General features: G+C 37.1%; 1 protein-coding gene across 2 annotated transcripts; it reads left to right on the top strand.

Moving 5' to 3' along the window:
* The first annotated feature begins 10,199 nt into the window (after positions 1–10,199).
* On the top strand, positions 10,200–15,789 carry LOC103718244 (protein TIFY 4B-like). 2 transcript variants are annotated; one of them, XM_017845501.3, is made up of 9 exons: positions 10,200–10,528; positions 10,626–10,765; positions 10,914–11,110; positions 11,750–11,834; positions 11,916–12,075; positions 12,186–12,269; positions 13,900–13,957; positions 14,056–14,273; positions 15,211–15,789. In XM_017845501.3, the coding sequence occupies exons 1-9, from the start codon at positions 10,372–10,374 to the stop codon at positions 15,222–15,224; spliced, it is 1,113 nt and encodes a 370-aa protein (XP_017700990.2). In that variant the 5' UTR covers positions 10,200–10,371; the 3' UTR covers positions 15,225–15,789. The 2 variants fall into 2 exon arrangements, with proteins under 2 accessions (XP_017700990.2, XP_038987858.1); XM_039131930.1 differs by lacking the exon at positions 15,211–15,789 and having other exon boundaries at positions 12,186–12,244; positions 14,056–14,176.
* Positions 15,790–16,024: the final 235 nt, after the last annotated feature.

Below are 16,024 nucleotides of genomic sequence, written 5' to 3'. Positions count from 1 at the left end.
TTAGTACATTGCTAGGATAATATATAAAATATTTTTATCATTTATACCCTCACAAAATTATCACTATGCATATTTACTTTCAAAATTTATTATATAAGTACTTATCATTTTTTTGCAATATTAGTTTGCGATTAAAGTCTACTCTAACCATGTTAGAATCTTGCTTGGAACTTGAATATTCTTTTACAATATTGCTTTTTCAAAATTTTTAAATGATACAATTAGTACTTTTTTTCTTTTTTACAACAATATTTATGGAAATTATAAGGACGGATATATAATTTATCTAAGTTTGTTTTTGTTTGAAACATTTATAATGCGATTAGAGCAAAAAAGCTAGGTGATTCATGATCGCACGCATGATATTATAATGAATATTATAATGAAATTCAAGCATTAAAGTTACACATGCAACTATAAATTTAAAAATATATTTATGTATAAATTAATTTTACCCAACACTTTATAGGATAGTAGATGTTAAAGAAATAATAGGTACGTGTGCACCACTTGTTATATTTGTTTGTAATCAAGGTAACATTATTTTAATATAAACTTTGTGCATTAACTATGCAAATTCCATATATGTGATATTTAAGTATTAAAAACATTAAAGAATATTAATATTTAATTATTTAATTTTTATTTAGAGAACTAAAATAAGAGAAAGCTTGATTGAGATAAAAAAAGAACTAGATCTGAATATTGATTTCTATTATCATTATACGGCTATGATATGAATGTAGAAGACAAATACCAATGTTTGATAAATTTATCAACCGAATTAAGTAGCACCCTAAAAAAGATTGGCTTGTTATAGTCAAGGTTTAAAATGATTTTAATGTAATCATTATAATGACTATGATAATGATTTTAGTGCCTCCTCATTCTATTATATATAATAATGGGAGAAATAGATAATGATTATCATGACATGTTATTTAGAATTATAATGGTCAATTATAGCATTAGTAGCTATTAAACCTTCATCTTTTTTTCTTAACAAAATTTTCTTTTTATTTTTTAAAAATTTGCCTCACCTAAGATAATTATTGGTTCAGAAAGTTACATTTTTATCCAACAAAAAGTGAATAGAAAAATAATATTAAAGATAATATTGTTATTTTCTCATCATGTCCTTATATTTTATGATGATGCTTTATAGTAGCCATTAGAACAAAAAACTATCTTAGTAGAGAAAATTCAAAATGCTATTTTTTGTTATGAATCCACAGTATTTGGGTGGATGACCACTTAATCTTCACCTCTTGAGTTTTCCCACCTCTTGAATTTTCCATCTTTTGTAACTCCTAGATGTGCCCCTTATCCTTTAGGTATGTCTACATTCATCCACCTTTTCATCTTCTCTTGTTCTTTAATCATCTTGTGATTATAACTATTATATCTCCTCATTATCACCATTAAATCTCCTCATTATAACCCTAGGCCTATAAAAGGGTACCTTGAGGAGGATGAAGGGAATATAAGTGAAAAAAGAAAGAAAGGCATAAAAAGGAATGAGAAATACTATTAGTTCCTGAAGAACTAATTTTCTACAATTTTCTCTTTACCCTTTATTTTACAACATGTTATCAACACGAAGGCTCTACCAATTGTGGAATTACATGGTGTTCCTTTTACTAGAGATTTTTTTGTACCATTCTCCAATCTCTGTAAGCTTCTTTCTCAAATTAATATTCTCAATATCTAATTTGTGTTTTGCATGATTGACATAGAATGGTCATATTGTTCTTTTGTAATTTGTATCATGCCTTTATTCTTGAAGAAAGTATAGAACAATATTATTGTTTATATGAATATTACATGATACAAATCCTATGATATTTGTTTGTAGAGAATATCAAATCTTACCAAACTTGAATTCGTTGCTCTTGATATTTCTAGCAAGAATTACTTATCTTGGATCCTTGATGCTGAGATCCATCTTGATGCAATGAACCTTGGAAATACTATAAAGAAAGAAAATCAAGCGTCCCTGCAGGATCGTGCTAACGTAATGATTTTCTTCGGCACTATCTTCATGAGAAATTGAAAACTGAGTATCTAACGGTAAAAGATCCCCTCATTTTGTGGAATAGTTTAAAGGAGAGATATGAGCACCAGAAGTGCGTAATCCTTCCAAAAGCTCGATATGATTGGATGCACCTGAGGTTGCAAGATTTTAAGAGTGTTAGTGAATATAATTCTGCACTCTTTAAAATCAGCTCACTTTTGAAATTATATGATAAGAAAGTCACCGATGAGAATATGTTAGAGAAGACATTTACTACTTTTCATGCCTCAAATGTGCTCCTGCAGCAGCAATATCGAGAGAGGAAGTTCACAAAGTATTCTGAACTTATATCTTATCTTCTATTGGCTGAGCAAAAATAATGAGCTTTTATTGAAAAATCACCAATCTCATCCCACTAGTTCCATACCATTCCCTGAAGCGAATGGCACATCATTTCCTGAAGCGAATGATAAAACATTCCAAAAGAATCATGGATATGGGAGAAGACGTGGTAGAAAAAAATATCATGGTGGCACCAGATGTGAAATCACTAAAAGAAGAAATAACAAGCGGGATGCACCATACCACCAAAAGTGGAATCACCAGAAGTGGAATAACTCAGATAAGAGAGAAGGCTCCCACAATAAAAAGAAATATGAAGATGTGTGTTATAGATGTGGTATGAATGGATATTAGTCGCATACCTATCGTACGCCTAAGCATTTGGCAGACCTTTACCAAGCCTCTTTGAAAGAAAAAGAAAAAAAAATTGAAACAAATTTTGCTGAACCATCAACACATTTCAAAAACTCTAATGGGATTGATATTACTCATCTTGATGTTTCTGATTTCTTTGAAGATCCTAGTGGTAGAATTGATTATTTGATTGGTGATGGCAGTGTTTCCTTTAATTAGTGCATTTTTCTTTATCATGTTGTAAGACTTTATGTTATATTTTGAGTAATAAAGTTTTACATATGTTTTGCATCTTTGTAGAGGCATGGGTCTTACTGATGAATTGAATGGTGATGATGTTTGTCTAATAGACAGTACTACAACTCACACAATTCTTACAAATAAGAAGTATTTTCAATGCTTAAAATTAAGCAATGCCAATGTCAATACCATATCGGGTTCATCGAATTTAATTGAAGGATCCGGAAGAGCATATATCATGTTGCCAAAGGGCACAACATTTTGTATTGACGATGCTCTATTTTCTTCAAAGTCTAGAAGAAACTTATTGAGTTTTAAAGATATACGTCGTAATGGTTATCATATTGAAACCATCGATGAAGGCAACAAAAAGCTTCTTCTTATTACTCAAATGAATTCGGGCCAGAAGCTCGTTTTAAAGAAGTTGCCAGCTTTCTCATCTGGGTTGTATTATACATCGATGAGAATGATTGAATCAAATGTTGTGATGCACCAAAAGTGCACTAATCCAAAGATATTTATGATTTGGCATGATCGCCTTGGACATCCAGGTTCTATAATGATAAGGAGAATTATTGAGAATTCATTTAGGCATCCATTAAAGAACCAGAAGATTCTTTTACCAAATGATTATCCATGCTCTGCTTGTTCTCAAGGTAAATTGATTGTTAGGCCATCCCCCTCAAAACTTGTTGTTGAATCTCCTTCATTTTTACAAAGAATTCATGGAGATATTTGTGGGCCTATACATCCATCATGTGGACCATTTAGATATTTCATGGTTTTGATCGATGCATCAACTAGATGGTCACATGTTTGTCTTCTTTCTACTAGAAATATTGCATTTGCTAAACTTTGCTCAAATAATCAGATTAAGAGCACAATTCCCTGATTATCCAATTAAGACAATCCGATTGGATAATGCAGGTGAATTTACATCTCAAATTTTCAATAGCTATTGCATGTCAATTGGAATTGATATTGAACATCCTGTTGCTCATACGCATACTCAAAATGGTTTAGCTGAATCATTTATCAAAAGACTTCAGTTAATTGCTAGACCTTTGCTTATGAAATTAAAATTACCTGTTTCTGCTTGGGGACATGCTATATTGCATGCAGCATCATTAGTTTGAGTTAGACCATCTGCTTATCATAAATATTCTTCCTTGCAACTTGCATTTGGTCAACCACCAAATATTGTTCATCTTCGCACTTTTGGTTGTACTATGTATGTTCCAATTGCACCCCACAATGCACTAAGATGGATCCTCAACGTAGACTTGGTATATATGTTGATTTTGATTCTCCGTCTATCATTAGATACCTTGAGCCCCTTACAGGAGATTTGTTTAAGGCACATTTTGAGGATTGTCATTTTAATGAAACAATCTTTCCATCTTTAGGGGGACAAAAGTCGGTGCTTGAAGCACGACGTGAAATCATTTGGAATAATTTATCCTTATCTCAATTTGATCCTCGTACAAATCAATGTAAATTGGAAGTTCAGAGGATTATACACTTACAAAGTGTTGCAAATCAATTACTGGATATATTTACTGACACCAGAAGTGTAGTAAAATCTCATATTCCAGCTGTTAATGCTCCAGCAAGGATTGAGATCCCAGAAAGACAACTTGCAAATAAAATAGCGAATGAGTCTGAGGCACGCCTGAAGTGTGGAAGACCGATTGGATCAAAAGATAAGAATCCCCGAAAGAGAAAAGTATAAAGAAAAGAAACTAGCACTCCTGAAGAGGCCATACCCACAAAACAGACCATAAAATTTGGTGCTCCTGAAGAGACCATAATTTCCATAAAATCTTCAGAAATACAACCTCCTGAAGAGGAACCTCCTAAAGAGTTATCCCCTGAAGAGGAAGATATACCTGAAAATAATGAGGTCTCAATACATTATGTAAGTACAGGAGAAATATGGGATAGAAATAAAACCGTTGTCGACAACATATTTTCATTTAAAGTGGCTCTTCACATGACCAGAAGTAATGTTAGCATTACCAAAGGTAATGAGAAAAGTGAGCCAAAGACCGTCGAAGAATGTCGACGTAGAAATGATTGGCCAAAATGGAAAGAAGCTATTGAGGCTGAATTAAACTCATTAGCAAAAAGAAAAGTTTTTGGACCTGTAGTCCAAACTCCTAAAGGTGTAATGCCCGTTGGATATAAGTGGGTATTTGTACAGAAGTGCAATGAAAATAATGAAATTATGCGATATAAAGCACGACTTGTTGCACAAGGTTTTCTGCAGAAACCTGGAGTTGATTATGAATAAACTTATTCCCCCGTTATGGATGCAATTACATTCAGATTTTTTATTAGCTTGGTAGTTACAAAAAAATTAGATATGTGGCTGATGGATGTGGTCACTGCATATTTATACGGATCATTGGATCATGATATATACATGAAAATCCTTGAAGGATATAAAATGCCTGAAACATGTAATTCAAGTACATCCCGAAGCATGTATTCTATCAAGCTTCAAAGATCTTTATATGGGTTGAAGCAATCTGTGAGCATGTGGTATAATCGCCTCAACGAATATTTATTGAAGGAGGGATTTGAGAATAATCCTATATGCCCATGTGTTTTCATTAAGAAGTCAGAATCCAGATTTGCTATTGTTGTAGTTTATGTTGATGATCTTAATCTTGTTGGAACTCCTGAAGAGCTCACAAGAACTGCCACTTATTTGAAAAATAAGTTTGAAATGAAAGATCTTGGGAAAACAAAATTTTGTCTCGGTCTACAACTCGAGCATTTTTCAAATGGAATCTTTGTTCATCGGTCAACATATACAAAAAAGTTATGGAGCACTTTTATATGGATAAAGCTCATCCTTTGAGTACCCCAATGGTTGTTCGATCACTTGATGTGAAGAAAGACCCATTTCGTCCTTCTAAAGAGGATGAAAAAATTCTTGATTCTGAAGTATCATATTTGAGTGCTATTGGTGTACTAATGTATCTTGCAAATTGCACTCGACCTGATATAGCCTTTACAGTTAACTTATTGGCAAGATTCAGTTCTACTCCAACCCGAAGACATTGGAATGGGATCAAGCATATACTTCGTTACCTCCGTGGAACAACTGATATGGGATTGTTTTATCCTAATGGATCAAACTCACAATTGATTGGATATGCAGATGCTGGCTATCTATCTGATCCACACAGGGGTCGATCTTAAATAGGATATTTGTTTACTTATGGAGGTACTGCTATGGCCCTGTTTGGGGGAGCTTTTGGAGGGCCAGAAAGCACTTTCTGGCCCTCCAAAAGTACTTTTAGATAAAAAACTGTGTCTGGTAAATTTTTTGAAAAGCTGTTTCAGCTTTTGCAGAAAGTTGAAAACAGCTTTTGGGAGGAAGCTCCAATTTGGAGCTTTTGGGAGGAAGCTGTTTCAGCTTTTTCGGAAAACTGTATTTTCAACAAAAATGTCCATATTAAAATAACATAATTACATAGTTTGTCCCTTTATAAACCTAAAAATCTGCTGGAGCCAAAAATCCTAGCCGTCAGACTCCCTTCCATAAGAAAAGGTATTTTTCTTTTCAATTTTTGTATGCATCTCTTGAACCACATTTTAGAAGAAAAAATTTTTAATCCTTTTCCATATCTTCCAAAATCACTCTATTGTTTTTTTTTTATCATCAACCTCGCGGCCCACGCTGAGGTCCTCCTCGAGCGTGGACCACGAAGAAGAGCCCCTGGACCGCAGAAAATTATTTTATGAGAAATTATGGAAAATTATTATGGGAAATTATTTTATACTAATAATTATAATATTTTATAAATTTATTTTTGTATTATACTATATATATAATATTATATTATATTATATCATAATACATTAATATGTTATGTTAAATAATTTAATATTATGTTATATTATGGAAAATTAATTTATGCTAATAATTATAATATTTTATACCTTTATTTTTGTAGTATACTATAAATATAATATCATATTATATTATATCATAATACATTAATATGTTATGTTAAATAATTTAATATTATGTTATATTATGAAAAATTAATTTATACTAATAATTATAATATTTTATACCTTTATTATTGTATTATACTATAAATATTATATTATATTACATTACATTATAATACATTAATATGTTATTTTAAATAATTTAATATTATGTTATATTATGGAAAATTAATTTATAATAATAATTATAATATTTTATACCTTTATTATTGTATTATACTATAAATATTGTATTATATTACATTACATTATAATACATTAATATGTTATTTTAAATAATTTAATATTATGTTATGTTAAGAGAAATTAATTTATACTAATAATTATAATATTTTATACTTTTATTATTGTATTATACTATAAATATAATATATATTACATTATATCATAATACATTAATATGTTATGTTAAATAATTTAATATTATGTTATATTATCAAATATTAATTTACTCTAATAATTATATTACTATTATGCTATATTAACATAATATTATTTTATATTATAATAATATTATACTATATCGTATATTTATGTATTAATTTATGTTATGTTTTATTATGTTCTGTTGTATAATACTATGCAATGTGCCTTATGGTAATTTTGTCTTACAAAAGTACTTTTCCAATTTGTTTACCAAACACAAAATAAAGTACCACAGCACTTTACGAATGTAGTTAACAAACAGCAAACAGCTTTTTATAACAACTCTACTTCCAACAGCTCTACTTCCAACAGCTTCCACAAACAGGGCCTATATCATGGAAATATGTGAAGCAAACATTATCTGCTACTTCTTCGAATCACTCGGAAATTATTGCTATCCATGAGGCAAGTCGGGAATGTATTTGGCTGAGATCAATAATTCAGCATATTCGAAAAAAGTGTGGTCTATCCACAATTAATGATAGCCCAACAATTTTGTATGAAGATAATGTTGCTTGCATCACCCAGATTAGAGGAGGCTATATTAAAAGTGACAAAACGAAGTATATTTCACCTAAGTTCTTTTATACTCATGAACTCCAGGAGAAAGGTGATATTGACGTCAAATAGATACGGTCAAGTGAAAATCTGGCAGAGTTATTCACCAAGGCATTGCCAACTGCAACATTTAAGAAGATTGTGCATAATATTGGAATGCGACAACTTAAAGACCTTTGATCATGCACTTTTCAAGGGGAGTCAAGGACTTGAAGTTTTGTACCGGTTATACTCTTTTTCCTTCGCTAAGGTTTTGTCCCACTGGGTTTACCTTTGTAAGGTTTTAATGAGGCAATCCTAAAGCACTTGATGGTATACAAGAATACTGCACTCTTTTTCCTTCGCCATTGGTTTTTTTCCACTGGGTTTTTTCTTAGCAAGGTTTTAACGAGGCATATTCTTTGTGTGTGGTCATCCAAGGGGGAGTGTTATGAATCCACCGTATTTGGGTGGATAACCACTTAACCTTCACCTCTTGAGTTTCCCCACCTCTTGGATTTTCCATCTTTTGTAACTCCTATATGTGCCCCTTATCCCTTGGGTATGTCTACATTCATCTACCTTTTCACCTTCTCACCTTCTCTTGTCCTTTAATTATCTTGTGATTATGACTATTATATCTCCTCATTATCACCATTATATCTCCTCATTATAACCCTAGGCCTATAAAAGGGTACCTTGAGGAGGATGAAAGGAACACAAGCGAAAAAAAAAAAGAAAGGCAGAAAAAGGAATGAGAAATACTATTAGTTCCTGAAGAACTAATTTTCTACAATTTCTGTGCCTTGTTTATTTTCTTGTCTCTAATCTCTTTACCCTTTATTTTACAACATTTTTGATATAATAAAGGCTGCTGTAATCATTATAACGGTTATAATGGCCAATAAGGATTTACCTAGGGCCCTTTGTAATAGCATAACATGTAACTTTAATGGCCAATGAGGATTTAGATAGGGTCCTTTATAATGACATGATGTGTTATTTAGGATATTGGTTATATAATAGTTCTAAAAAATCATGATAGCATTAGATGTATTGGGTTGGATCGGCTCAAGGTATGCTTGACCCTGATTTGATTGATTTCACATTCAGGTTATGATTTTAGACCTAAAACTGACCCATTATCAAATTGGATTAGGATGGGTCGAGTCCATAGAAAGAACTTTAAACCTGGTGGATCATTTGGGTCAAGTCAGGATCATGTATAGTGCGAACTCAATCTAAAAAATTCAAACTTGAACATGAACGGGTCAGATTAGGTTTTCCATTTGAGTCTAACATCTAACGACAGCATATGCCTGTATAGAAAATGCACGTTACGGACCTATCATTCGGGGGCCTCTTGCCCATTGTCTTTCGTTTTGACGGTTAGACATCGAGCACACTTCATTACCGATCGACCGTTTCATAGCTAAAATATAATAAATGATAATTAAATATAAATCACCAAAAAAGTTAAATAAAATAAAAAAGAGCCAACTTAAACTTGAATTTTCAGTTGAAAACTTCTAATTATACGAACTATATTTTGGGCATTATAAATGAAAATCCACCAAAACAAATAATGAAGTATGAATTTTTAAATATAACTAGGTAAAAAAACAAATGAGAGATGTAGTTGTTGAGATGAAAAAGGAGTAATTTGTTTAAATAGAATTTTAGAGCAAAGAAGAGGGAGGTTTGAATGATTTAGAATTTTGGATTGGGCTCGATCAAGTTTGAGTTGGGTCAAATCCATTTTTTGTTGATCCAAATTAGATCTAGATAACATACGAAATATAGCTGGGTTGGATCGGGTCAAGTTAAAGAGTACAAAATTTAGACTTGATGTGGAATTTAGATCGGATCTAACTCTTGAATCTGATTCAATCTACAAATAATGGAGATTGGATCGGGTTTAATCGGATCGGGACAGGATTAGGTATCCATTGGCCGGACCCGTTTAGGGTCGCAATTCTGTCCCCCGAGGGAAAGAGCACTAACTAGGGAGCAGTGCACTGACGTGGCAGCAGGGGGTTGCAGCACCCTTCGGATAAAAGAAATGACACCCCCAACGAAGCGGAGACGCCGCGGGCAAACCCCATCCTGAAGATTTTTTATTATTTCTTTATTTAATTTTCCTCTCCTTTTTGGCGTCCCCAGCAGTCTCCCCACTGGAGTACCCTCCCATATATTATACCAATTTTTTTTTAAAAAAAAGGCACAGATCGAGAGCCAGAGAGAGAGAGAGAGAGAGAGAGAGAGAGAGAGAGGCAGGGGAAGAGAGGAGAGCCGAGAGAGAGAGAGAGAGAGAGAGACGGGGGGGAGAGAGCGAGGAGAGACGATGAGATCTCTCTCCCATCGCTTTCTAAGCTCTCATCTCCCCTAAGCTCCCAATCCTCAGGCCCTCCCAGCCGGAAACCGAGGCGATGCAGGGGGGCCTCCGGCCGGAATCCAGCGGCGCCATTAAGAACGCCGCCGAGACGGGGGGCCGGTCGCCGCTCGACAAGCCACTCAGCCTGCTCACAGAGGAGGATATCGCCCAGCTCACCCGCGAGGACTGCCGCCGATTCCTCAAAGAGAAAGGTCTCTCTCCTCCTCTCTTTCCCTTTGTTTCAAGGTTTGGCACTTCCGCACCAGGGAATCTCCGGGGGGCTGACCGGTACGTGCCGGTTCCGTGCAGGCATGCGACGGCCGTCCTGGAATAAGTCGCAGGCGATCCAACAGGTCATCTCCCTCAAGGCCCTCCTCGAGGGACGACCGGAGTCCGGCGAACTCCCCGTCGGCGCCGGCTACCGCCAGAAGCCTCCCCCTCGGCGGCCGGTAACCCACCTCACACATCAGCCTACTCCCCGATCCCCCCCCCCCCACTTTTTCCAGCACCAAACATTCCGTACTCCAAACCCTGAGCTTATTTTTTTTTTTGGGTAAAAATTTAATATTTTATTGTTTATTTATTTATTACTTGTAGGCCTCTCTTCCTTCGCTGCAGGAGGCGGCCGGCGACTCGACGGCGGCGGCGAAGGAGCCGTCGCCGTCGTCGTCGCTGTCTCCGTACCGGAGAAGAGATCCGATCCCGCCGATCATCTCCGCCGGCGGGCCGTCTTGCCGGTTCCCGGTCGCCGGCAGGGACCAACAACCGCCAGAGACCCCCTCCCCCTCGCTCAGGTTCTTTTCGCCTCTCTCGAACCCTTATAACTTTTGCTAACCTGCGCCGAGGTTCTTTCCGCCTCTATCAAACCCTTATCGCTTTTGCTAACCTGCACCGGTCGTTCTGTTGTACCGCCCTGCGGCTCCGATGGCGTTGATCGCCGCATCGCCGGGTTTCTTTTTCTGGATAGTTTGTTTCCGGAGTCGTTGTTTCCTTAAATAGTATTCGTTGATCCGACGGCCAGGAGTTCCCAATCGAACCGAAACTTACCCAAACTAGCGTTGCTTTCATTGATCTGGACCGTTCATTGGACTTTACGCTCGTAAAGCAATTCCTTTCCCCCACACCTTTTTACCTTCATCTGATAAAGAAGGCCCAGGCTGTACGGCCTGCGTAAACTATTTTCCATGCGGACGCACGACCTGCCGTCGATTTCTCCTGCGAAGCCATCCCATCTGCCCGTTCAGGACGTCGTACCCTGCCTTCACCCCGTGATGTGAAGCGACGGATGAACGGGCGGACGGGGAACTGTTCAAGAGAAATCCGACGGCCATATCTAGGTTGGACGGACACAGTTAATTTAGCTCTGTCAAGAAATCAGATTGGTACATCGATTGGTCGATCACGAGCTTCGTGAACTCTGATGATGGGCTCAGGGTGACGGCGGAAGTACCGGCGGGTCAGATGACGATCTTCTACGACGGCAAGGTGAACGTCTACAGCGACGTGACGGTCGATAAGGTAACGCTCGATCCGAACCCGAACCCGAACCGTTTCGGACGTTACGGAGTGGCCTGACTGCTCGGGTTGGCTTGCTTGCAGGCGCGGGCGATCCTGCTGCTCGCGGGGAGACGAGACTGCTACGGCGCTGCGGCTCTACCGGGTCCGGTTCACTCGCCCCAGCCGGCTTTTCTCGGACCGGGTCAGGGCCCGGTCCCCACCGCTCCCCCGCTGGCCGCTGCTTTACCCACCTCGCCAGCTGGTACCTCTATAAACTGCCCCTAGCATTTTATCATATTTACGAGATTGCCACCATCTAATTATTATCGTCAGCCGTCTGATCTTGATCGGGTGTCTGTGGCTGAGTTGCAGGGAGGTTAGCCCACCGTTTCGAGGGACCGAGTGGAGTGCCGCGCGGGAAATCGAGCCTGGTAAGAGAGCGGAGCACGTCACCGGGTAAATTTGCCACTTTTTTGTTCGTGCAACTGTTTTGGACTGCAGAATTCGACTCGGATGACGTGGCTCACTTACAAAACACACGCTTGCCGGGGCCATCTCCGCTTATTTCGTTGTTTTTAAAATTAAATTCCGCGCACAATGGCGACGCTCGGGGATTCTGCCGTGTCGCAAACTGAGGCCGGGGAGGGAACAGGGTCCCGTTCTCTAGGGAGACTTGGGTGGAATTATTAATTAGTTGTACGCGAATTAATGGGCCACGAGCCCATCCTAGTGAGGGAGCGGGTAGGGCCACGGATTGACATGATTTGGCCTTGTAGAATTAGTCATGATCCGTGGGCCCCCCTTGCGGGGTTGTCTGCGTGGTCCGTGATGATCCGGAACCTATGCTTACGCCATGTCTTGTCTAAGTTTGGATCCGTCCCTCGAACCTTTTGGGGATGGAATGAAGCTGAGCTCCAGCTAGCGAGGCTATGCTCAAGCTTGGGTTGAATTATGTATAATAGTCGAGCCGAGCCTCAGCTCGTGCGCCGCTCGGTTGATTTCGAGGACGAATCGAGCTTCGCAGAAATGACTTGTTTGATGGACTGGGAAGAGCTAGACGTCTCTAGGATCTTTTTATGTTTATGCTCTAAGCTAGTCTTAGCTGTCAGACGATCCGTGAACCAATGTATCGATTAAAATTATAGCAATATTGAAGGAATGAACTTTACATAGATTCTATGCGTTAGAACTGGTACTAATTTGTGTACAAAATGGGTTGTGTACCATTTTTTCGAGCTAAATTGGAATGGTTATAGATAAACTAAGAAGTTTACAGGGAATTCAATGAAGCATTATTTATGCTAATATGTAGTTGGGTATGAGAAGCTCCTTTCCAACATTTAGTGGGCTCTAGTTGTTAATTCTCTGACATCATAAATATGATTTCGTGCCTAAATCCTTGCCATGTGATTGGTGTTCAATGTCTTCTGAAATTGGGAGCCATAGATTGCAGGCCACAAAGCAATGATATCCACATTTTGATGATGTTTCAAATAACTGACTTATCATATTAGTTATGCCAGATGATTGTTTTACAGTTTAAGTCCTCCAAGATCATTTTTTGAATCACCACCAAAATCAACTTCATCTTAACTAGAGTGTAACACTTGATAGCACAACCGGTTTTATCTTCTTATGATATGGTATATGTTACTAGCTTCAGTGTAAGAATTGTTGGACCACTTCAGGTCCAGATTAGTGTGGACCACGTGCACCACCATCATTGGAGCCTATCCCTATCCATATCTTATACAGAGTTATATATTTGTTAATGGAGACCAGTTTTAAAATGCTTTTTCTTTTGAACCACTAAAATTTACGAAGTCTAGAATTTTCTCGGTCATAATACAAACACAAACTTTATCGTGGCTGTTATAGAATGATGTATTCTTCTGTCTTGATCTTGGGCATCCACAAGGTAGAAAGGATTATGTGTTAATTATATTAAGTGATGTGAAGGTGGAGGAAAATGAACGTAATTATTAACCTAATTAACAAGTTTCAAATTGATAAGGTGGTACATGGTTCACAATTTTCTGTTGTTACCTTTGTTTGTGGCTTCCAACATATGCTGCTTTTGCTGCAGAGGGTCCAACAAGTAGAAAAGCATCATTGCAGCGGTACCTGGAGAAAAGGAAGGACAGGTATGAATTGCTTTCATGGAAAGGAGAGGCCCAACTACCTTTACTTGGATCATGATCTTTAGAATGACAAATTTCATTGATTTATTGCTCATGAGAAGGTTAAAAGGTAGAAAAACTCTTGGAGGGGCATCTTCTTCAAGCATGGAAATAATGTTCTTGAGCCAAAAATTTGGGGGTCAGATACCAAATGAGCAGTTAAGTAGGAGCAACACTAGCTCCCCTACCCAACCCAGACCACCTGGCACACCAACTAGATGCAGTTCAATAGAGAACCAGGCTCAGAAAAATCATCTCTCAGTTGATCTCAATGATGATGGTACGTGAAAATAACCTTGCAACTTATCTGACAGAATTTACTCTATTGTTAATGAGCGCTATTTAGATAGCATTAATCACAGATGAAATCAAATTTAAAGCATAGTGGCATGTGCTTGATAAGGCAAATGATAATAATCGTTATCAGAACTATATGGGAATAATTTCCTCGCAATATCATATATCTATAAATTCTTATGTCTCATGTCCAAGGGCAACATATGTGACATAAGAAAGATCACCGGTGGCAGACCTGACTGTTCCTGCTTTAAGTATATGAAGACTTTTGCATGCATGTTTTCAATTATCTTGGTCTTTGTTGGCATTGTGATATAAACATTTCAAATTTTTAAATTTTATTCAGCTTGATCTGACTAGGTTTGTTAATTTGCTTCAGCTGAAGTTCAAAACACTAGAAGCTAATCTGTATCATCTTTTTTTTAGCTCTATCATCCGTGATTTGCTGAAGGGAGTAAACTTTTATTTTGTTACTAAGGTGACCCTTGTATCAGTAAATACCTCAAAAGGGAGAGCCAATGTCAAATTTAGGTTTCGTAAACTATGTTCTGAGGATTATTTTTCTGTGTTTTACCTATGGACTTCAGCCGAACAAAAGAAATCTGAGTTTTGGAGGTCGTCTTTTGCTAATTATGTAGTTGGATTGGCAGAAAGAGTGTAGGTTGCCAACATGGCTTAAATTTTATTAGAAGGCATTGGAAGAAATTTTTTCCAAATCATCTTGTTTTCCTATGTATTATCCTTCATTACTTGATAATTAAGTGCAACCATTTGTTATCAACTCGATTAAATAAATTCTGGTGATTTCTTGACTCTATTTTATAAATGTATAGCTAGTTAAATTATGCTTCTTTAATCTGTTTTTATTAGGTATTTTTTTGGTTAAGTATTGCATCACCAAAAGCTTAAATTTTAAACAGGTTGCGGCAACTGACTAGCGTACTTGACATCGATCCTTCTATGATTATGTATCTGATCCAGTGACACAAGATGGGGTTCCAATTCCTTCAGTGGAATAGCAGAACATTGGTTCCGCATTTTTTTGAGTAGAAAAATGCACCTAATCTAATATGTCCAAGAAGCTCGACTTTGCTTCAGTCAGGCTTTTTCTACCTTGGTCAGCTGGAAAACAAGCATTTGAATCAGAGTATCATGGTAACTTCAGGATAACAAGAGATGAGGATCGTCATTACCCTTTGTGCATACCAGAAATTGGGCAAAAGTTCCAGCATTTGGTTATATGAACTCGGCTCTTACCTATCCAAGATCAGAGGCATAGGCCTGTGTCAATCTTGGATGGCAAATGACATCCAGCTTGTGCCAGTGATCCTAGCTGCCAGATGAATGTTGTTTGAGTCTAATCATCTGATTTTCCTCGAAAAGGGGGATCCAGTGATTGTACAACCAAGATCATCTTACCAGGTTAATGTTAGGCCTATGTTTTAACTTTTAACTGAGTTGCAATATATGAAAAATATGAAGTCAACGTGCTTGTAAGATACTAGGTCCGTAGCCTCTTAACGTGCAGGTTGCTTTTGCTAGGCTAAACAGGAGAAATATCTTTTTCATTGGCATTTGCATAGTCTCGCCGATTTGCTAATATTAGGGGGTAAGATACTAGCTCTGTAGCCTCCAACATACAGTTAGCTTTTTTTTTTTTACTTGCATTTGCATGGTCTCTCTGATTTGCTGATGTTATGGAGAATTTTACTGAAAGGATTGTTAACTTCAACC

The sequence above is a fragment of the Phoenix dactylifera genome, chromosome 11, assembly GCF_009389715.1.
Source record: "Phoenix dactylifera cultivar Barhee BC4 chromosome 11, palm_55x_up_171113_PBpolish2nd_filt_p, whole genome shotgun sequence".
Lineage (NCBI taxonomy): Eukaryota > Viridiplantae > Streptophyta > Magnoliopsida > Arecales > Arecaceae > Phoenix > Phoenix dactylifera.
The sequence above is the reverse complement of the archived record's forward strand: the minus strand, read 5'-3'. Positions and strand labels throughout refer to the sequence as shown.